Below are 24562 nucleotides of genomic sequence, written 5' to 3'. Positions count from 1 at the left end.
CCCCGCAGCAGCAGCCCTGTGGCTCCCCTGATGCCGTACAACAGCTGTAGTGGTCTTATTTTACAAGCGTGGAAGCTCATGTTTCCTGAGGGGCTGCCTGCTAATTACCCCTCCTCTCCCCAACCAGAAAATTCCAAATGGAGGCTAAAAACAACGATACGGCAACTGTGTCAACACAGTCACCCTTCTCCTGAAAACATTTTTACACCAATAGGCACAAGTTCTTATGTTCTTCCCCTCACATACACACCGCCCACAATCACAATGCAATATCAAGTTACACACAGCTTGCTGCAACATTTGTCATACCTGCACGTAACCAGGAGAAGCCACGCCCTCGACATACAGCAAGCATGAGAGCAGGCGGCCCCGCCTGGGCACACTCATTAACTGACGGACTTCAGCTGCACATTAGAAAGGCATTTAGGAACAGCTGCCCTCGCTTCCACATGCTTCTAATCCACCGATGTCCAATGACACACGCCACATTTTTGTTTTGGATCTACTCATGTCACACGTGACAGGACTCACATGCAATACAGGGCTCCACATTTACACATCTATTTCTAATCTATGTCACCTCATTATTATTATTTTTTTAACTTTTTAATGCTCAATTACTGCAGCCATAAGAGCCTTGAGCTCTCACAAATACAAACAGGTGAGAAATTAACTAAAAACCTGAATGAGTGCGTGCAGAAAAGAGCATTGTTGAGTATGAAAATTATATGAATCACATGATCTTCACAGTCCCTGAGTCTGTACACTACTGAATTCCTGGGATGGATTTGTGACTCATGTATTAGGCAGCACTCTCCACCACCATCAGATCAACACCAGAGACCTGCAGAATCAAAGTTACGGTGCATCAAAGCTGCCCAAACGTGGTTGTCCCCCAAAATCCAGTTTGTTTACTTCTTGTGGCTACCCGGTACCACGACCAGGCCCAGTATGCCTTCTTGATGCGGCTTCAACCTGATACAGCTGCACATGCGTGGGTCGGGGGCACGGACAGCTCAGCCAGCTGTGTTGCAGGAAGAAGAGGACGTATTTTTCATGCACTCCTCCTTTTTGAGCCATCATTTGCTTGCTTATTGTATCAAACAAAGAAGGAAATCGAAAAGTTGAGGTGAAAAACTTTGGTACAGTATTTGTTACAGTATGTGTATTTTTATTCTGGTCAAGATTCTCGGCTAAATGTCAGGATGTAGCAAACAGCTCAGCGACGACATAGGCTTAGGCCCGGAGCAATGTGAACAAAGGCCAAGGCGGGAGGGAGGAGGAGGAACAACCACGCTTTGGAACAGTACAATGTAGAAGTGACTGGTGAGAATGCACCCTATGACACTTTATGCTGTACTTTATGAGAACAGATGGGTGACAAATTGAAGAAGAAACCTAAAAACATCAAGAATGCAGATTGATGAATACAGTGAATGTAGTGTAATTATCATACAAATGGCATTCAGTCATCAGACACCTCCGTGAAATCCTGTTTACACTCTCCACCATCATCTGACAGCATTATACAACCTTGAGCATCAAGTCTTTCCTTTTAAACTCATACAATCCATCCGTATGTGTGTGGTTACCTCAGGTGCCAGATACTCTGGTGTTCCACAGAAGGTTTTCATGGTGGCACCATCTTTGATCCCCTCCTTACACAGGCCAAAATCTGTAATCTTTATGTGTCCATCTTTGTCCAGCATGAGGTTTTCCAGCTGAGCAGGAAAGAGACAGAGTAAAGCCGCAATTTTAAAAAAAAAGAAAGAAAGAAAGAAAGAAAAAAATATTTCTATATATATATAAACCTTGACATATCATATAGAGTTCAATGAAAATCACAGGTTAAGGCAAAATACAGGTCTGAGAATTTAATCAAGCAACAATACATTTGGTGCTTACATTACTTGATACATTTAATAAACCAAGGGTAACATTTGCTCTTGTGATTTTAATGACAGCATACTGCCTTATTTTGCAGTACAATGAATGTTTATGCCAGCTTTTAAGACACATTTTAAAACTGCATTTGGATAGAAATCATACACAGTTTAGAAACGTAAAATACGTATGATTAAATGAATGTGTTAAGTGAACTACAGCCCTCAAGGATGTGCCTCATGTTGTCTCATGACTGGGGGCCTTTTAATATCTATGTCCTCGCTCCTTCTCTGTCTCTCGCAGTTAAAAGTCACCTGGCAGCTGTAGCTCACACGTGGCCAGCAGTTGACGGCCCAGCGTCAGCACATCCTCCATTCCTGCTACCCTGGCATTTTCAAGAGAACCCTAGCAAGCTGGGAGCCAGCCTCATAAACCCAAGGGAGTGTAAGAGGGAAGGAGAGAGGGAGAAAGTCCTGTGCTGACCTGGCTGGTAGAGTTTTATCAGCTGGAAGAAGAGAGGCTGCAGATGCAACACTGCACTAAGCCCGCATCTATCACTGATCTCCTTTTTATAGATTTGTTTAGATTTGACATAAAAAAAGCTGCTTTGCCACGACTTTGATTTCATATGAAGCTGGACATTTAATTTAGTATTGTCCTGGCTGCATGTTTAATAACTTCAATTGTGCACGAAGCGAAAAAGTAACAACACTGTATGCACACGAAAAGAGGTGGCAGCCATGTTCAAATAGGGCTGTTGGTTATTTCTGTCTAGCTGGAGTAAGCATATGGACCAAGCCTTGCTCCAGCTGCAACGAGGTCTGGAGACTGATCAGGTGGAGGCAGATCAATAGGCCCTGGCCACTGCTCTGGATGGAGGCAAATCCTATTTATATCCTGCCACAGAGAGAAATGAAAGGCGGGGGTGGGGGTTGGGGGGGTAGCGAAGAGGGGAGGTGGTTTTCTACTGCAAGTACTCTTTTAGGGCGGACACGAGTGTCTAGAGGAACGGCCTCCTAATCAGCCCTTTCAGAGTTACCACACACTTTCCTCGTGCTCAGAATTCTCATCACAGTGGCAGCTGTTGAAAAATGATTTTGTCAGCTCATGAGTCCAGTCTGGGCCGATGAGCATCAGGCCTCAAGGCATCATGGCCGTAGCAATCAGACAATAATGGCGTCAATTTGTGAGTCAGCATCGCAGTGCAAAAAGAAAAGGCTGGCTGAGCCAATTAGGGGCTGCTCGTGTGCCACCTGGTGAGTCCGTGCAGTGGAGATAGACGAGAGGCTGAGAGATTCTACCTTCAGATCTCGATAGACCACGTTTCTCTCGGCATGCAGGTAGTCCAGCGCTGACACGATCTCAGCGCCATAGAACTGCGCGCGCTCCTCAGAGAATACCCGGTCCCTTGACAGGTGGAAGAAAAGCTGAAGGAGATTGACGGCAAAAATGCTGGTTAGTTCAGATAAAACAGGGACACAGACAGTTCACTTCATTGGCCGAGACTTGGGTGTCATATTTATAGAGGATTGAAAATTGCTTACCTCCCCACCGTTTGCATACTCCATGACAAAGCACAAGCGGTCATGTGTTTGGAAGGAGTATTTCAATCCCTGCAGAAGGAAAACAAGAAGAATCAAAGCAGAACTTAGTGATGTTTCCTGGTAAATTAAAGGGAAGCTGGCCTTTAAACAAGTGATAACTGCATTTCAAAAGTCTGATAAGAAAAACTACAGCATAGTAAATCCACTCTTCTGGAGCTTTTTCCACAACTGTTATATTCACTGCTCTCAGCACGTTGTATTATGTGCCACCCACCACTTATTTTGAAGGAGCTTTTCAATGGAACCCACCTTGGACTTATACAGGACTGATAAAAAGGACATCCAGGGTTGCCATAAAAAGGCCCAGCTCAGCTGTGGCCTTTGTAAGCACAGCTCTTCAAAACATTCCTTTTTTCTGAATGGATGCTGCTGCGCTGGACTGAAGAGGCTACTATGGATCTATGCTCACTAGAATAAGGTTTGGTTTAGGTATATGAAGGAGATCCTTACTGTCAAGAATGGATGCTTTGAATTCTGGAGGACTCTGTTCTCTGTGAGTGTGTGTGCCACTTCATCCTGAGAAAATAAAACACAATGAGTGTTTGTGCAACTTTTGCAACGCCTGACCCTTAAAAAAACAAAACAAAACAAAAACCAGCATTTGCCTGGCTACCCTCCCCAACTAAGATTTCCCCTCTTCATTTTTTCAACCACTCACCTTTGCTACAATCACCTCCTTTTTTAGGATCTTCATGGCGTAGTAGCGTCCTGTGGCCTTCTCCTTTACCAAGATAACTTTGCCAAAAGTGCCTTTTCCCAGAAGTTTGAGGTATTCAAAGTCATGCATAGTCTGGAGGAGAGAAAGAGGCATCTGGTTTCAAACAGAAGCATTAACACGCTTCTGGTCTAACCAACCAGGACACACAATCCCCCTGACAACAACACTGAAACATTTAAGGCACTATTTCGTCCACCGTCCAATTTCCACACAGCTCATGGTTTGGCCTATATGTGGTTGTGTCTCAGTTAACCTTTGACCCCAGGCTGAGGAGAATGTTAGAAATGGTTGTGTGAGGGACATCTAATCCAGTGGCCTTGGACCTTTATGTCATGACACACATGGGGGTTGGGCCACCTGGTAGACATGCTATCTGGTGCTAAGCCACCCACGGCTGATGTGGGGAAAGTTAAAGAAGCTGATGAGAGGCGAGGGAAGGTGGGCTGAAGATCAAATAAGGGAGGGTAGAATGGAAGAGAGGAGTAATGGTAAACTTGGAGGACAAGGGCACTGAGAGGAGAATGGTTGATCTATATGTTAATAAACACCATGATCTGTCAACAGCGAAGCACAGATGGGCCGTACCACTTTGTGTCTGGGTTTGGTCAGATAGACCTCCATGTCCATGGGGTCCGGAGAGGAGTCCATCATCTCCTCCTCTTGCTTCTGCAGCCCTTCAGCCACTGTCTGGATGGCTTTAGTCCATTCTTCCCTGAGGGAGGCACAGGCAGCAGAAAGATTACATCAGCCCATTTACCATCAGGCAAGCCCAGCAGCCCAATCACGTAATTGTCTTCTTATCAACAGGAGGGCAATTTCAAGTATAAGTTCTGCCAATGGCCAGTGGACCTTGTGCAAGTGCATAACAATGATTAAATGTGTATATTTGTATGTGCTTCCACGTGCTAGAAAAACAGAGCTTTCTAGCAACAGGGACAAACCCTCTGCATGTAAATGATTTGTCTTTTACTGCACTGTTAGCCGAGAGGTGTGTGCTTCTCACTTGCCTCTCCTCAGGGGTCTCCACGTGGAAGGTGCGCTCGATGACAGTGGTCCACTGCAGGCAGCGGATGATAAATGTGTTGGGCTTGGGTCGTTCTGTCTTCATCAGCTGGCACTCTGACCATAGCCAGGGAGAGGGGGGAGAGAGGCGGAGAGAAAAACCAGTGTGTATGGGAGCAGGGGGGAGGTAGAGACAGAACCACAGTTATAGTCATTTATCTTTATCGCCACCCCAACAGACACACTCGGCCAATTTGGAAAATAACAGGTGCACTTTAGTTGAGGAAAACCACTCTGATCTGCAACTTGTCAGGCCCTTAAAACTTGACATTTGCTAATTTTAATAGCAGTCTGAATATATTCTTTTTAAAAAAATAACTACTAATTGTGTGTGATTCGGTGCACCAGGCAAGGCCAAAGCAAAAAAAACAAAAAAAGCTGTGTATGTGGAACGGTTTTGGTCTACACTCTGTTTCATGAAAAATTGTAATTTTTGTGTTATCCTACAGACAGACGGACAGATGTGACCAAAAACAGAACCTCCCGGTGGAGGTGGAAACACATTATAATTTACATAATTGCAATTTATATTTCTACTTTACTGCCAAACTCACCATGTTTTAAAAAAAAAAAGACTATCAAGTTAAGCTATCATAAAACCAAAAAACATATTTTTTTCCCCCAATTCTCTCACTTTTGCATCAAATATGTCTTGCAGCTAAACAATTACAACAATCTAATAACTGAATTTAGTAAGATGAGATTTCCATCTGCACCTCCTTCACATTAACATCTGCTCACAAATGAAACATGTCAGCAAACATGTCAGAATGTGACACAAAATGGCCTGGATCTGATGGATGGAGGACAGGCAAGTGGACCACCACTGAGATCCAACATGGCTCTATCAGGGCGAATGTGCAATCCAGCTGCTGCACCGTTGTCGGCAGCACAGCGCCATGTGTCCTCTTCGGCGGGGTCGCGTGGTGACAAAAAAAAACAAAACAAAACATCAAAGCCACCGCTGATGGAGACAGCGCCTCAATGCAGATAAATATACTTGAAGTCAGGCGGCTAATAGCCACGATAACTCAAGAGTGTCAGAGAGGAAGCATTTTGTTAAACAAACAGTATGCTGTCTAATTGCTGTGTTCAGTCATTTGCAGAGCTTATCACAGCACATTTCTCTGATGGGAGGATGGAGATGGCTGGGCCGCTCTGGGCATTTTTTGTTATTATCTGTATAACAGCAGAGTTGGAGATGATGTGCAGAGAGAAGGATGACATGCAGTGTATTCCTGTCAGGATGTTCAGAGTTGGTGCTTTTACTTTAAATTCTCCGGTGCAACTAGTTTGCTAATGTTTCTATTCATAACCATTTAAAGTGCTCTACAATAATTAAGAGATACTTTGACATAATATTACAGCCTAATCCTTTCATACCTTTCTCTCACACACAGTTGGACACATTTTTCCTGTTAATAATTACTTTTAAAAAAGGTAGGTGGGGCTGAGATCAACGGTTACATGGATAAATAGGATGGCTGCAATACTGGAAGTAAAATAAGACAGCAGGATGAAAAAAAAAATGGCTGCCAAGAAACAGCAGGGAAAAAATGCAGTGGTTTCTCTGAAGCAGATACTCACGTGCAACAGAGAAGTTATTTAAGGGGGTTTCCAGCTGGTCAACATCTTGCGGGCGCTCTTTGTAGCCAATGAATGTACCATCACTCTTCAGAAGAAAATACCTTGGCCTCCAGGTCTTGATGTATTCTCCTGATATAAAACAGAGATTAAAGAGGTTACAGGAGAGAACATTTATTAAAAGATAATAAAGACTTGCAGCCCACTCTCTGTCTGTTTCAGTTTTGAGAGGTGCAAGCCATGTACTGCACAGTAATAATTACTATGCTGTTGTAGTGCTCCCGAAAATGAGCATCTTGACACCACCTTTCTTTTAGTGTAGGTCAGCTACAGGACAAATGGTGGTTTTAGTAGGAGTCAGGACCCTTTCCCCTGCCCCGTCTGTCTCCTTTCCAGCTGACACTCGTGCTGTGGACCCACTCAACCAACACTTAAATACTCTGAAAATCTTCCACCATTGCTTTGAACTAGCGAGTTGAAGTGAGTTCTTTGTATCTGAAATAATCGATTTCTGCCTCTTTCTTTTTGTCTCTTAATGATTTTGCATTGCAACAACAGCTCGCTGGAACCTGGGCAACATCCGTAACCCCAAGCCGTGCATGTTTGTCCCATTTACTAACACACCAGCATCACACGAATGAATCTCCAGGCAGACAAAACTCAATTTATTCCAGTGATGCTTCAGGAAATGTCGCGCCAGATGTTGTGCAGACGGGGGGAAAAAATAGCTTACATACCATAACAAGACAGTGGCACACAGTGCAGTGGGACTTGAATATTTATACAGGAAAAGTGTAATTCATTTTTAAACACGGAGCTGCAAATTAACCCCATGCAGAGTTGTGGCAAGCTGTCCTTAATTGCCCCATTTCCTCCGACAGAAGTGTAGCATGTGTGTGTGTGTGAGTGTGTGTGTGGGATAGAGAGAGATTATGTGTGTGAGCGTACAGAGTACAGAGACATAAATGCTTCTCCGATTCTTTTTAAAACACTTGTGACCTATGGTTAAATTAAAACTTAGATATTTGAGAATTTTAGAGCACATCTTTGTGAAATACTGAAGGAAAATGTATTTACAATGACAAAATGTCACACCGATAAAAATTATGAACTTCCTTTTCCAGTTTTTTTTTTTTTTTTTAAAGAAAATGATGACATGAGCAACCCGACCCTAATAGGATATTCTCCATATGGCTCTTGTCTCTAGAGATAAAAGCAGGGGAGGTGAAGGACACTTTTAAAGCTCCCTCTTCCTCACTTTTCAGCAAAATATTAACACAAAAGCTAATGGCAAAAAAAAAAAGAAGAAGAAAAGTTAAAACATCTGCCCCAGAGCAAAATATACTTCAGTCTATACAGCAGATGTCCGGTATTTTTTATCTTGACACACAAGGTGATTTTTCATCTGGTTTTCTGCAGACTACGTGTTTTCACACCAAAAATAGCTCATTTAAGAAATCGGCTCAACTGTGAGATTCTTGTCGTCTTCCAAAAAAGCCTCTCGTGCTAGATGTGCCATCCTAATTGAAATACACAGGAACCCGTCTGGTGGATTTCCCTCATGCCTGTTTCAATGTAACACAATTACCGTGATGAGTCTTTTGTTTTTTAAACTACAAGCCTTACCAATCAACCTCAGCATCAGTCATCTACATGTGCATGAAGGGCTCCTGAGATTCTGCATGCAATGTTATTTATCATATTGATGTCTGCAGGCATTGTTAGCATAAAACTCTAAATGATCAAAGCATGCAAGCAGAGTCCATGTCGTCATTTTTCAAATGGGAATTAAACTAAAAGCCTATTCAGCACAAGTTGCCAGCAAGAGTCCAGAAAGTCTCCTGAGCCCTTTGCACCAGGCCTCATTTTCGTCAGCTGGGCCCCAGCTGGTGCCTCACTCTGGTCAGTTTTTGGCTGACCCATATCCCCCCAGCTATAGTCCATGCCAGCCCACTCTGAGGACAGTATGTGCACAATGCAGAGACAAGATAATGAGCCGCCTACCTGAAACCATGACACCAGACAAAAAGACAGATGTATAGTTCACTCTGGTCTATCCAGAGCAGAATAAACTTTCAGTTTGTTTTGGTTTGGCAACTGAAATGCAGAAACTCACATCAATACAATCTTATCGATACAAGCTTGTGATGGAAAGCAGCGCTGCTCTATGAGTACACTTGTGTGTAAATAGATACGTGTGTGTGTGTGCGCGCGCGTGCCAAGTGAACTGTCTTGGTGACATCTAAAGTGTCAGATCAAAAAAAAAAAAAGATTCAGCTTGGAGCTTTTCCTGTCGCCCCCACAGAAATAGGAAGGGTAGTCGAGCATGACGCAGCAGCTTACGGACATTCACCTCCACTGAGGTGGCCTCAGTCACATGGATGACAGCCAGACGACAATGCCAGCTCACCATTCTAGTCACTGGACTATTCTACCAACTGTGCTGTATCTGAATTATGAAACTGTGACATAAAAAGGGCCACCGTGACAAGTTTATATGGTCACTATGAAGCAGCCACACATGAACAGGTAAATATGAAATGATCAATACAATTTCAGCATCAATCCTCAAATCAGTTTTTGCAGATGAAAAGCTAAAATTTGTTTGTGCGCAGCTTTCACCAACCTTAAGTCAGTGGTATTAAAATAATGTAATGTGCATCATGACGGGCCAGTTGTTGAGAATGTGGGTTAGAAATATGTATCTTCACACTCCCCCACTACTCAAAAATACAATTTACATTATGTCGTCCCACCCCCCCCCCCCCCAAAAAAGAGGACATGAATCCATGTTTATCTTAAATGACATCAAAACTAGTGAGGAAGCAAAATGTGGTGCAATGTGCAAGTTACAATAGTAGATATTTGTCCAAAAAGCTTATCAGATATGAACCCTTCTTGTTCTAGGTCTAAAACATCAGGGGATCTTTGACTAGAACTGGCTCTTTCTAGACAAGAGAACACTGTAACTTCCTCATCTGTAACCAAAAAGCTGATCACATGACAACAATGGAAGCGGCCATATCCGCCTGTCTGTGTGTGTGCCTCCACCACTCAGTAGTGCAACTCCCCACCACCAACAGTCTGCGTAAACAACAAAGTTGACCCTTCTCAACTTCCTATTTACACACATTTCCCCTTTTTCTACTTCTATTCTACTTTCCAGGCTGTAGCTTTTCTTAAGCACTGACAAGAAAGTGAAACTGAAAGATAGGAAATTTGTTATTGACACAAACAAGATTAAGAAGACATTCAAAATCGGTTATTAAACATCTAAAATGTTGGATGTGGTCCATTACTAACTTCAGTGCTTTGCAGAGCAGACCCCAAATATATCCTGTGTACGGGGCAAAAGTAGAGCAGACTGCTGACAAAGGACAATGTGTCTCATAACAGGAGAGCCTTCTGCTTTTAAGTCAGTTCATCATCACAGCCTTCCAGTAAACTAAGTCCTTTTGAAGTCCACATGTTCTCCAAAACAGGAAAGTGGCCAACAGACAGAGTGACCACATTCCAAATAAGATTAAACCTCCGTCAAGTGTCTGACTGTAAGTGCCACTTAATGGTCGATGTCGTAGAATCAGAACTTGTCCAGCAGAAGTGGAAGCAGACATGCGGATGGACTCAGAGAAACTGGGGGGTGGAAAGACCAGAGGACTGATCTGATACCAGATGAGAGAACTAACCAGAGAGCTCCAGAGTGATGCTGAGCAGAGGAGTGAGACAGATCACTACATATGTTCCCCACATATGTAGAACTGCAAGTATATGTAGGGGGTGTAAGCACAAGTGAAGTGTGTATGATCCATGTGTATTGTATGTGTGTGTATGTTTGGGAGGAGCTGTCAGGGCCTGATAGAGTGTCTTTACATGACAAGCAGCTGCTGGGGTCTGGGATGCGCGCTGGGCAAAGTGGAAAATAATGAAGGGAGAACCACTGCCAAACAAAACAGAATTTATCTTTATTTGCCAACTGCTGCATGGCCCCGTGTGTGGACAGCTCCTGCCTGCTGCTGCCACACCCTCTATACCCCAAACACACAGACACACACACACAGACACACACACACACACACACACACACACACACACACACCAAGGTAAATGGGGAAGGAACAGGTTCAGCCACAGCTGCATGTGTTGGAACATTGTCATGTTTGTTCATGCGTATGTGTGGGACAAGTCTACGTGTAATCATACAACATGGCATCTCAACAGAATACAAGACGAAACATCAGCTCATTCAACTACAGATGTAACTTTACAAATATACATGTTTCACTGCAGTCTTGAATAAAAAGATTTAAGAATTAAAAGGACTCGTTAATAAGGGTGGGCCATTGGATGGGCAACACATAAAAGGAAAAAATATGCAAAGTTTTCCGGCACAAGTGGGGGAGAGAAAGACGAGTGACAGAGGTTAGTGGCTGTTTCCGAGGAGCGTCCTGTGCTGTTCATCTACATGACAACGTCAGGAATGTTGAGGTCTCAGCCTCTGTGGCTTGTTGGCTTTTAATAAGACACATCAAGCAGGATTCATTGTTTCGCCTCCACAAGGAGCCAAAACCAACAGCCCTGTTGCACATCATCTCCCTGTTCGATCCTGTATTTTTTTCTAACTTGAAATTTGAAAAACAATCAATTCATCTGGCACGCTGCATGCGGATCAATCCCCCTCAACCTCGTCTGATTCTCACCCCTCCAACACACACACGCGCTCACACACACACACACACACACACACACACACACACACACACACACACACACACACAAATTGAGAGAGCGTCACACAAAACGCGCCTCTCAGTGCCCACACCCAGTGGTGGGACTTCCTGAGGGGGCTGCTGTTGGGTTTTGTCCCTGTCTGGCCATTCATGGCCCGGGGATGAGAGGAAGGGAGCCAGTGGTAACTGCATGAGCCATGCGCATGTGTGTGTGTGTGTGTGTGTGTGTGTGTGTGTGTGTGTGTGTTGGAGGGGTGAGAATCGGATGAGGTTGGGGGGGGGGGGTTAGGCGGAGGTTGAGGATTAGGGAATTAGAACTCCAAAGCGAGGGAGGAGGGGGGGAGGGGTAGTGCCTTTTGTTGGTTTTTCCTCAGCCGCCCCCGCCATTCCTTCGGCCCTTTTCTGCCGTGCTCTGCCTGTAGGCTGCAGCTGCGGCCTGCCACCCTGTGCCCTGCATCTCAATGAGCCACGGGCCGCCTGCTCCAGAGGAGAGGGGGCTCCCTGATGCAGGGGTCACCACTGAGCCCCAGCAACCATCAACTCCACATCTACCATCCTCCTCTCTAAACTGTGGCGCTCTGACGTGGGCCTCGCAGTCGATGCCTGGGCACTTATTTACCCATGTGTCCCTCTCACTGCATCCATATAAGGCAGTCCCAGGCACACATGCCATCCTGAACTGTCCAGGAGTTTGGGCTCCTGCGTCCCCGTCCCACCCCCACCCCTTCTCTTTAAATCTTCTGACATCCCTCCTCCTCTCCAAACCTCTTTTGTTGGCTCTTCTCTCCCCCTTGCAGCTGGATGGGGGACTCCATTGCCAGGGCTTTGGCAGCAGCATCAACAGGTTGTGGGGAAGACCCCCCCCCCTCCGGCCTCCAATGTAGCCCTCTCTGTCTCTTCCCTTTACCCCTCTCTCTTTCTCTCTGTCACTGTGGTTGCTGCTGCTGCCCCAACAGGAAAAAAGGAAGGGGTGGGGGGGGGGGATGCTATGGAGGCTGCCCCTCTTTCTCACGCTCGTAAGAAAGCCCTCACTTCTTCTCTATGGTGAGTGACACCTGCTGATTACCATGGAGACACTGTGGGAAGTTCCCCCCTGCCACACTAGGGCTGAGATGTGCCCCCTCTCCCTGGGTAAACAAGCAGTCCATGGATTAGTTAACTGGGTTACTGCATGGCAAACAAATAAACCCACATTATTTAGAGCAAATTAGTGCCAATGAACTCTCAATGACCAGTGTAAGGTCTGACATACCCCAAAAAAGAAGAAGCAAGAAATAAATATCATCCAGGTCAGACTTTTACAGAACTGGTGGTACTTCCCAATTACTATCTTCTACAAGAACATTTTTTATGGCCACTGAACAAGTACCAGAATATGTTCCGGGTACCACAGTAAGGTGATGTGGAAGATATTGGAGTGTATAGTCCACTCTTCTGCAGACAGATGAGCATCCTCCTCGTCTCCCCCGCCCGCCCCTAAACTGAAGAGAGATGCCAGTAAAGTGATTGATGTCGAAGACTGGGAGCTTTTCACTGGTCCAGAGCCACTTCCGCTATGGGACGGAGTTGTCAGCAGGGTCATTATCCTAGCAACAGGATGGTGGGCGGGTTGTGTGTACTGCAGGCAGGGGAGATCTTACAGGGGTTGGGCTGGAGGGTGCAGGCAGAGGCAAAGAATAAAAGGGCTGAAGGAGAAGGGGAAAGATGTGTGGATGTACGAGAAAAAGAGGAGGGACAGAAATTAAGGTAGTAAGGAAGCAATGAGGCAAAAAGGAAAGGGAGAGACAGACTCCGAGCGCTGTCGAGGACCACAGTTGTGGTGAGCAGGCGGACTCTGCACAGCAAAGTAAGCACACAGCGGGCTTGCCGGGAGAGGAGGCGAGCTGGTGGAGGTGCCACCTCCCTCAGCATCCTGGTCCCCCCATCATGCCAGCCAGCGTGCCTGCAGACAGCTGCAGCCCAGTAATTTACTTCTCTCCACCACATTTAGCAGGAAGACTGCTTCCCATTACCCAGAGCAGGGGGTCTGCGCTTTCGGCCAGACACCCGGCCAGAGAACAGGCATCCCGGTGTGACACCCTCTGCTGCTGGGCCCTGCCTACAGGGGCTTCAGTTAACTTTTACCGCTCTTTTGTGCCAAAGTATGTTAGCTGATGTGAAGTTATTCATAGTAACACATGCTATGACATTGCCTTCAGTCAAATGAGTTCATTACCCCATCTCCAAATTAAATCCCATAATTGTTTGCTCGTCATACAAAATCAGCCAAGGATTCATCCAAATCTGAATGTATATTTTATATATATATATATATATATCACTGAAATAAAATTATTTCCAAAAGTATGTCATTCTTGATGGCCAATATTCACTTGAATTAAACAATTTTTAAAAAAGACGCACACCACTTCAAGCTTTTCAGTGCTTTTTCATAGCTGAGGATTTGATTTTTGTTGGTTTTTTTTACCATCAGCTGGTTTACACCAAAACCACAATGCTCATTTTCACCAAAATAGGTGGAGGGGTGCAGTGCAGGCCCAGGAGGGGACGATTCAATTGTGCCACGTGAAGTTTGAAAAAAATTCTGAACCATATGTGAATGATCCTGCAAGCTACCGTAGGTTTTCCTATGGGATTGGTGATGAGGGGCTGTGATTTCCAAGTTAACCACTCGATGTCACTAGATTTTACACTGTTTTTTTTTTTTTTAAACTATGTGTTTTGTATGCACTTGAAAATATGATCTAGATATATATAGATATATAGATATATATATATATGCGCCTCAGACTGGAGGAATAACCATCAGCGGCTCGGAGGGGCTAATGTTCAGGTTCCGCAGCACATGACGTGTGTTTTTGTGCATGTGTGTGTTTTGCAGCAGTGTGTGGCCCACGACAGCTATAATGAGGGGATGTGGAGCAGAGCTGGCAGCCATTCAAAATGCTGCAGTCCTGAGACTCTCTGCATTGCAACATCATGAGACATTCTTGATCAGGTGGGTCTACCCCTTTGAAGAGCAGGAAACACCACATTCCCTCGCTGACTTCTTCCAGTGAAAACTATTTCAAATCTGGAAAATGCTGGCGGAATTGTTGTGAGGCCTGTTCACCAGATGCACAGATATTCAGAAGACTGAAAAAAAAAAGTTTCAGCTCCTCTGACAACTGTATCTAGTGTTTCCTAAAATCCATGCTCCTCTTTCCCTCCCTCCCATTCACACTGTGTCTCATGCCCTCTACTGGACCACCAACAAGGTCTCGCTTGGAGGAGTCGCTCATGGGAGTCCTTCAGCCGTCTGACCAGCAGAGCAGCCAATCAGCTGATGAGCTCCGAACCAAACCATGAGAGGGTCTCTGTAGCACGTCGCACACAACATCCATCCTGTCTCCTGAGGCTGCCTGGGTCACTGAACAATGTTCTGGGAACATCACAAAGACGCTGCTCAACTTCTGTCTGTCTGTCTGTCTCTCTCTCTCTCTCTCTCTCTCTCTCTTCGCCTGCCTCTCAAAACTTCCCCTCACTATCTCTACTGGTGTGTTCTCTGATTTCCCTCCCTCTCTCCCTCCAACCCTCTCCTACATGAGCTGGAGCCAGCTGAGCGTGCTACCTAAATCCAACAGTTGTTGTGGCCTTCGTTAGCCTAACGAGGGGGACAGCTCTTTATACTTGTCAGGGAGCAAATGAGTCAAACAAACAAGAGCCAGGGAAGAGGAGAGGACAAGCGAGCGCTGTTCTGTCGAGCTTCATTGGGTTCTTGGCCGCAGCTCTTCCCTGGAAACTAGGGAACCCACAATCTGCCTCTTTGATGTCTGATGATGCTCTGGCTTTGATGGAAACTTTGGAAAAACACACTTGCAAAAAGAAATAACATGCTGCCCAGCTTTTGTGGCCACTAGAGGCCGTAGAAACATTTAAAAGTGTGGGTATGTGTGTGTGTGTGTGTGTGTAGGATCTAAAAGGGAAGTATCATTTGGGGACGCATAACAACTGGTTATGATAGTAACAACAAAGCTACAGTGTTTTTGCAAGCCTGTACTTGTGATGCGGTCTGTGCACAAGGGCACTGGGTGATGTCCTTCTGGCAATGTGACTTCTAAATAAACATGCTTCACACTGTCCATACACTCATTGATTTGCATATGCATGTCCATACAGAAACTACTCCCCACCCCACCTCTATTCAGCTACTTTGTCTTGCATTCCAAAACTGTCCTTCCACAACAGATAACAGCCACAACAACAGATCCCAGGCAGAGTCCGCAATCCAGACACTTAACCACCGAACAAGGCTTACGGAGAAAGTATGAAGGTGTGTCCTTCAGAATGAGATCATCTCTGAGTGCAGCCTGTCTGGAACAAATGTACAGAGCACTCCAAGGCTGAGAATCCGGAGCTCTAATGACAGATTAGCTCTCGTAGGTGGGGGGTGGGGTGTTTACAGGGTAGTAGGGCAAAAAGCTTGCTCTACTTTCCCTCAGGAGCCTCCATACAGTTTACATATGACTAATCAGACTGGAATCAAAGGGCGAGCGAGTGGCACGGATCTGAGTCCGTGACTGGCCCGCTATGAAATCTATCATCATTTAGTTCCATTAAATAACTGGAGGATGAGGCTACACTTTAACTGGGGTTGCACCGATACCAGCATCTGATACTGGTTAAAAAGAAATGCGGGATCAGTATCAGCAAGTATGCAATGATTCAGTCCCGCATAATTTATCAGCCCTGAAACAGGACACTGCTACTTCCTGGTTAATACGGTTATCTCTGAAAAATATTATTTACAGGAAATCAATACTTCTTCTCTGATCCAAAACAGTGGCTCAGGTCAGGGGTTCCCGAATGTTTCACTTCAGGATCCCCAACATGAAGACGCAAGAGTACTGCAAACCCTGTTATCCCCACAGGGAGCTGGAAGCGTGCACACACATGTAGATCTGTCGCAGTAATTAGAGTAATTATGTGGTTCGTTATGATAGCATTAAACATTTTTCAAATTCGAAATCTAATATCTGACTCTCATTATTCTGAAGTAAATTTACTACATGTCGAAAAGTGAACTTGAATTATAATACTATTACATCATCATCAAGTTAAAAATGCTCTTACAATGACAATAATTTATCCTTTGTGGGGGAATTTATTTGTTTTTGTGGCAGGCCAACATACACTGATTAATGGGCCTACCCTGCACAGACAAATTTAAAATTCAGCTGCTTTTTTTTTTCTTTTTTTTTTTAAGTAGTCACAGAACTATTTTTTCTATCTTTGAAAATAATAATAGCTTTTTGAATTGATTTTGAATTGCTGGAAACTCTCTTGCACCCACCATTTGTTTAATACGCAGGCAGTGCATCAGCTGATATGCAAGTTCAGGGACCCCAGACAGAAAAATGGTACTCTTTACTTTTCCTTTATTTTAACAGTGCCTGCATTAAGACCCAGAAGAACACAGTCTGATGCTAGTCAGACCACGAAAGCAAACAAAATGTTGATAGAAATAAGGAGGGCAATCTTTTGTAAAATGTTAAATGGGTGTTTTGGGTGCACACATGGGAGTAATGAGTGTGCTGAGCACACTTTGAATTGGTATAAGCCCTTTATTATTACGCCCACATGGAGGAGTGAGTCACTTGGGTGGCGCCACCGCACAAAAAAAGACTCCACTCAAGGTGCAACATTGGGAGGATAGTAGTTGAATAGGAGCTGAAGTGATGGACAGCCAGACAGCACGGTGGCAGGTTCACCTTCTGTGCGTTGACTCAGGGGGGGCAAAGACTGCAAGACAAACCAAGAACCTTCCCGTCAAGGAGGCAGGCGGACGCCCTCCAATCAAAACGCAGAGACTCTGGGTGACATTTCACGGGGCACAGCTGCTGGGCTGCGACAGCATGCCAACTCTCTGTTCCTGAAGGGTTGTTTGTTTAGTGTGTGTGTGTGTGTGTGTGTGTGTGTGTGTGTGTGTGTGTGTATGTGTCACAGCTAGATGGGTGTCGCTGCAAGAAGTGTGTGAATGTTACACGCACAGATTAACCGCCACACATGTTGACTGTTTTCCTAGCAGTCACTATTTGACCGCTGTTATGGTTATATTTTTACAATAGCTTCCTATTAGAATCCTCCGTCTTATCAGTGCTGCTGAAGGTGAGGCGAAGAAAAAATTATGGATCTGTGCCCATTTTGTGACATAGATGATAAACAGAGAACAGAGCAGACACCCGTAATAACAGAACACCCGTTTTCAGCCTCAGAAAGAGCAGTGGTTTCACAGCCTTCTATCAGAGCTAATGTTCTCTGAAACAGAGAAGATGTTCCTGTTCTTGTTTTCCCTGAATAGACACAGTTTGCCTCTAAAGGTCTGATGCAAAACAGAAAAATCTAATTCAGGATCATGTAAAGGTCATCTCGTTTCAACTTATTAGACGACTCTTGAGAGCTTCTGCTATTGAAAGACTAATAGCAACTAAGGTTTTATCCTTGAGGGAAGGACCAGGGTGTGTCTGCCTGAGACCAACTGAGCTGAACCAGGCTGACCCTTTTCCTAAAACAGCAGTTTGTTGTGCTCTTAGCCCAAGCAATGAGGAGGGGGAGCCTGAGGCGCCACAGCAGCACTCTGTTCTAGAGTCCGTGGAAGTGTCCTAGTGACCCTCTCCCATCACCTTATCCCCTGACTCACACTCATGTTTTCCACTCTTCCAGTAAAAAGCTGGGTTTCACAGCCTTGAGCCCTGGAGTCGTCAATGTTTTCAGACAGGTTTCTATCCTATTTTGCCCCCAGTGCTTGTGCTGGTGGTGGTGGTGGGCTGTGTGAGGCAGCCGCAGTTGAAGGCAGAGTAAGTATGCACACATAAAGCGCTCAAAGCCAGCAGGTATGTGAGGAATGCCTCTTCGTCCAAACAACAGGACTCATGCCCGACACAGAGCCACACCACGCCACACAGCACTGTCAGAGCAGCTCTAAGGGGCCCACTGGGGACTCACTACATCTTGCTTGTTTAAAAAGGTTTACCGAGTAATAAACTGGCTTTGTAGAATTTCGTAACTGTACTACGGTGAAATATCTGACGTATTTAAGTGAAAATTTAAAGGGTCAGTGTGTCGGATTTATAAGAATCTTTCAGCAGAAACATAATAGAATAAACCTGTTTTCGTTATTATAGAATAAAAGGAATCACTGTGGGGTTTTTTTTGGCTTAGATGGAGTCTCTAATATCAACACTCTTCAACGACACTCACCATATTGCAACTGCAGTAGCCCAAAATGGACAAACTGTGTTTTTGGCACGATAGCTTCGCTTTGTCCATAATACGTAAATTTTTTACTGGTAACTTATTTCAAGTAGGCCTTCTCTAAACAAGCTAGTCGAGGTACAGTAGGTTGAGTTCAAACCATACCACACCCACCCTCGGCTAAACCTACTCGGGATCTCCAGGGACTTCAGTCACATGAAACTGGACAATATAATTGTGTTTGAACAATAAAAGGCTGAGAAAGTTGTTTCTGTACATGATCAATTATATTATATATATAAATATATGCCGTGTATGTGTATTCCATCAACCCGAGGAGACTTTGTTTGGAAGTTTATTTTTCCCCTCCACACTGACGTATTTTGAAACATTTGCATCCTCAATTTTTTAGGGGTTTTGTGGCCATAATGCAATTTTTGTTATTTCTTATGATACTGGCGGACACCCAAACTTTCAGGTAAGATGCCGCCCCCTCTTCATTCATAGAATAAGTCACAAAATTGTTTTCAAAGCATAACATCACACCTTCAACCCAGAAAATCACGTAGCTGTTATTCCTATACGTGGTAACGGCATTTTCCACATCCAATCACTCTTATTTCTTGAAACAAATAAAAGAAAAAAAAAAAAAGCAGGTGAATGTAGAGGGGCATTCATCGTATTATAAGTACTTCAAAACCACACGTCTTCAAGCACAGGAGAAGCGAATTTACATGCTAATTAAAGTCAACTTCAACTAACGTGACATTCATAAGTAAAAGATGAGTGTGTGGATTTACCTCTTTTATGCAGCCATCCCTCCTTGACGATCACCACATTGGTCATGTTGGTGGGCAGGGTGGAGGATCCAGGATTTCCACGGCGACAGTCACTTTGTTTCTCAAGTTTCCTTCACTCAGCCCTTTGCCGGACGCTTGTGGTTATCTATTAGTTGAGGAAGAGTAAAAATTAGCTCTGTTTTGAGGTGAAAGATTTTTTTCCACTTGTCTGAATATTAACCTTCAGGTCAACTCAGAGGAGAAGCAATGGAAACTCGAAGATCCCGATACCTTATGGTCCAGATAGTGAAAGACAGGCTTATAGCCGCGATACAGTGCCTTTCATATGTGGCCTGCAACACCACTGGGACCAACACCAGAGACAGGCCGTTATCACGTTATCATCGCACAAACACTATAACAACTAACACACAAAGAATCAGTGCATCTACTTCACGATTAGAAGTTAAAATCTTTATTTCACACATTATACTTTTGGATTCTTATCTTTCAGATAACTGGGGATAAACCGCTGCAATATTCAGTGGATGGTGTTTAGCAGTTTGATTAGCATGTTGTGTTGATTGGCCTTAAACAGGAGTTTCACGGGGGGGGGGGGGGGGGGGGTTTATTTTCCCTTTTTCAGATTTGAGTTTTGAATGGAGCCAAACTGGATCACAAACTTCAAGGGTACTGTAGAATTTTCTTTTTTATTTAACAGGAAAATTACAACATGGTGGCATGACTCAGAGAAAGCTTGCCTGTCCAGTAAAAGAAGGATCACCGGTTTGATACTCACATCCCCGAGCAACCGCGTCTTAGTGTCCTTAAACAAGACCCTGAACCCCTAATCGCTCCCGTCCTCACAAGCCTGCGTGTCCTTAGCGTATAAATATGGAGAGAAGTGTGCATCCAGATTAAAAAGAAAGACAAAGATGATTTAACAATTTAATCATGATTACTTTTCACAATTAATTGATGAAGAATGAATAAATGTTGTGAAAATTCGAATAGTGTCCAACACACTTTCCCAGAGGTCATCATGGCCTGTCCAATATGCTTGGTTTGACCATGGAAGAGCCCAAAACCCCAAGACCCTTCAGTTTGTGTCATACGTGATTAAAAAATAGTCAAATCCTTATATTTAAGGGTCTGAAAGCAGCAAATGTTTGACATTTTTACTTGGAAAAAAAAAGACAGGCGTGATTATGTCAAAATCACAAAAAGTTGGCAATTAATTTTGATTGATTTATCTGGTTGTGTGCTTTTACTCACACCTGACCTGTGACGCAAGCATAAGGAAATATTACTCGGTCCTGACCAAACAAACTGCCAGACTGGTGTTGTTTACAGAACAACTTGGGCTGACAGAAAACTGTTGATACATTTACAGTGTCAAGTGCAACAACACAATCAAGCTAGAAAACTCCTCTACCTGCTCTGACGGAGGTATGACCATATAATATATGAGAAGGCAGTCTTGAACCACGTCAACAGTCATCTGATGTCAACCAAAGGGGAAATACGCTCATCACAGTCTTCAGCAACCTGCAGGCTATCATAACAAAACCCATGACCTTTCAGTGTTTCTTTAAATGCAAAGAAAATGCAAAAGAAAGATCAGTTTCCATACTTTTTTTTTTTTGGAAACACAAATGTCACAAAGTGCACCAGGCAATCTCTGGTCATCAAATGAAATCAATTTGCCTGCTGCAGCTCCATCAGAGTAGGGCCATCAAAAGAGAGCTCTGTCTGACTGGCCTCAGACAGCTTACTGGTGGGGACAATAACAGGAAGTTGATGTGACTATTGACAGAGTCGTATCAGTACAGCCTCAGGCTCAAGCACATGTGTCAGTGGATGTGTGATCAACATGCCTTTTACTGCCTTTCTGCTCACTTCCATCAATGAGCAAGCCACTTACGAAGGCAGGGTTTATTTTTACTCTGTGTTTTTGTTTATTGCGCTGGGGTTGTGGTGCTTGTGTCACACAGTCGAGAGGGTTTTTGAAAAAGCACAATGAGTGCAATTCAAACTACAGATCACACAAACCCTCGGATCCCTTCGGCGTCTTAGTGTGTCCTCTGTGACACAGGCACACACACATTATATACACATTGGGATACATCACACAAACAAACTTGAGTGCACACACCACAGCCAAAAAAGCAACACATGCACAAGAGCAGCTCTGGAGCCACAACAGAGCGCTGCTGTTTTAATGGGAGCGACCTGTTGCGACTGCGGCCTGTGTGGAAAAGCTGGGCTGCTGCCAGCACTGCAGCCAGCAGCCACTGAATGAACCCAGTACCCTGACAGCAGGTCACATGGTCCGCAGGCCTCTGAGCCACCGCCTGCCTGCCTGCCTGCCTGCCTGCCTGCCTGCCTGGCTGTCAGTGCGGCTTTCAATCATTCATCTTTCTGGCTCCAGCTCCAGGGGCCACCTCATTCAATGCAAATCAGTGTCATGCACCAAAGATGCCACACACTGCGTCTGTCACCGGGCCAGAGAGGACTGTCCCATGTTTGTGGCAGGAAGCAGAAATTCAGGGCAACATCACCACACCACTTCCTTCATCACAGATCAATAAGACAGAAGTCTGCTCTATTATGTAGCCCTGATAAACAAGAGAGTCGGCAGCTGGTTTACTGTTACAAAGTCTTACATTTCACTCAAATATTTATTACAATTCACAGAAATGAGAACATCAAACACGCGCACCTGTCAATCGAAGACAGTTCCTTTTTGTTTGTGTTCAAATGTCACACTGGAACTAGTCTACTACACTGTGCCAAGTTCCTCTTTCAGGTTCCCTGAAAACATATCACTAATGATAAGAATATTCTGGGTAAGTGCAGTTGAATAGCAAACCAAAGCTACTGTACCCTTGAAAGCCAAGTGCTGTTAATCCTGTAACGAGAAGCAAAAAAGTGTTTTTGCTGCTATTACAAACGCACACATCGTGACATACCTATTTAGTCTTGCAAGTTGGCAAATCAAGATGAACTGCTTTTAATGAAATCAACCGGTAAATTAACAACTATTTCAGGCAGTGATGTTCTCAGCGACAAGAGACAAACTGAGATGACAACGTCATGTGATGCTGACGGCGGGCCGCCACTGTAAGAAGCGTGTCCTTCCCATTGATAATACATCTTAACTCCTGTGGTGCAGGCGGGGGGGCCAGGGGTTCACACAATAAGTCCGACTGTGTACAGAGACGAAAATTTCAAACAACATTCCTCAGATTCTGCATGCAACTGGTGGCACATTTGCGTCAAAGGGGCTGCGTAGGGATTGGGTGGGAGGTAACTGGCGTTCTCCAAGTATAACAAGGAGAGCCAAACAGTCACTGACTGCATCATTACGCCAGCTTGTTGCGTCTTCCTCTGGTCACATGCCACGTCCCCCTGCATACACAGACGTAGTCTCATGACACACAAAAACATTTGACACTAAAGGCGTATCGGGTACAATGCCCGGGGACATTGTACTGTGAGGACTGTACAGGCACATGCAAACCCTGCTGGGAAAGTGATAAACAGTAATATCAACGGTTGAATGTTTCGAATCTTAACCACTGCTCCCACGACGTCAATACTCTTGATCACTCCCATTTGGATGAGACTCCCCCAAAAAAGAAAAAGGACAAAACTGCTGCAGTAAACACAGATTTAGTGCAGACATGCATAGCTGTCATCAGTGTAGGAGGCATGATAACAGTGAAACTTACTACCATGTTACAGCTAACCACACGCATTCTCCAACTGTACTGATTACAAGGGAGGAAAATAAGAAAATAACACTAGAACAGCCTGCTCTTAGGAGGTCCCAGACCACATTTTGGAGAACCATTACAGGAGGACGACTAGTTCACCAAAAAAGTACCCACATTTCACCCTTAAACGTGGGTGCAACAGTGCTAACAAGCGAGCAAGCAACAAGCTAGGAAAGCTAAATGATACGTGCACGGTACAGTCTGGTAGTCCAGACCTCACACAAACGAGTAAACAAACGCAGTGGTAGCTCATAGCAATGAATGAGCTGCTCTCTTGTTGAGCTCATTTGTTTTCCTTTAGCCTCTAAACGTACACGCAAAAAAAAAAACAAACAAACAAACCAACAACAAAAAAACCAACAATAATTAAAAAAAAAACATCCTCCTCGCATAGGAGAACCGTTTAAAGTAACGTGACTGCTGGTATTTTGGCCTGAGGGTTGTGTCTCAAAAATTGGTCATTGTCAAGAAAAAACAAACAAACAAACAAACAAAACCCCAAAAATGAATGGCTAACATCTGAGGAGAGACTGCTTATGGAAAATATACACGACACTACGTTATAATTGACGTTCGAACGCGTTGTGTGCCCTTGGCTTGCTCACTAAAGTAACTTCAAAAGCAAAGTGGAGTCATTTCACGTTTGCATTTAGCGATAGAAAAGGATATGGGGCCTAGCAGGGCAGCTTGGGTGAGAATAACCGCATCCCATGTTAAGTACAATGGGGACATACCCTGTCTAGCTGTCGACCTCTTGTAGTTAACCATGCGAAGGAAACGCGGACATTTACCTGGACAGGAATTCAACAATGTGTCCGTCTCATTATAGTGAGCTGTTTCGGCGGGATATTAAGTTGATAAGTCCTTCAACAATCTGAACAAAAGTGCTCTCATTTACTCCGTTTCTCTTGCCTTTCTTCCACTACACCTCCCAAACGCGCTGTCTGCAATGCCTCTGTGGCAGGCTGCGCTCCCGGGTCCTAAAATCCACCAAATATCAGTCAAAGGAGGCCGTCAGCGCTCCCATTGAAAAAAAAAAAAAAAAATCCTGCACTGTTTCTATAGAGGCTTACTGTGCATGTCCCTGTTGAACTCTGCAGCGCTCTATCTGTGACTGTGGTTTCCAAAATTGGTTCCAGGGACCTACAGAGGCCCATGTGATGCATTCAGAGGACCCTCAGTGCAATAAGGG

At 44.5% G+C, this 24562-nt stretch overlaps 1 protein-coding gene across 1 annotated transcript in view; it reads right to left on the bottom strand.

Moving 5' to 3' along the window:
* The window catches only part of akt1 (AKT serine/threonine kinase 1), a 29677-nt gene extending 5329 nt beyond the window's left edge, over positions 1–24348 (bottom strand). The window contains exons 1-10 of the mRNA XM_086181865.1: positions 24162–24348; positions 19613–19757; positions 6856–6984; positions 5214–5325; positions 4792–4918; positions 4147–4278; positions 3939–4004; positions 3429–3497; positions 3186–3311; positions 1593–1721 (exon numbers count right to left, since the gene is read on the bottom strand). Of these exons, the coding sequence (XP_086037991.1) occupies positions 1593–1721; positions 3186–3311; positions 3429–3497; positions 3939–4004; positions 4147–4278; positions 4792–4918; positions 5214–5325; positions 6856–6984; positions 19613–19658 (936 nt within the window). The 5' untranslated portion in view covers positions 19659–19757; positions 24162–24348. The remainder of the gene's footprint in view (positions 1–1592; positions 1722–3185; positions 3312–3428; positions 3498–3938; positions 4005–4146; positions 4279–4791; positions 4919–5213; positions 5326–6855; positions 6985–19612; positions 19758–24161) is intronic.
* Positions 24349–24562: the final 214 nt, after the last annotated feature.

Source organism: Aulostomus chinensis, chromosome 17 (assembly GCF_037954235.1).
Source record: "Aulostomus chinensis isolate RoL2024-O1b breed Wild chromosome 17, RoL_Achi_v1.0, whole genome shotgun sequence".
NCBI classification, from domain to species: domain Eukaryota; kingdom Metazoa; phylum Chordata; class Actinopteri; order Syngnathiformes; family Aulostomidae; genus Aulostomus; species Aulostomus chinensis.
The sequence above is the reverse complement of the archived record's forward strand: the minus strand, read 5'-3'. Positions and strand labels throughout refer to the sequence as shown.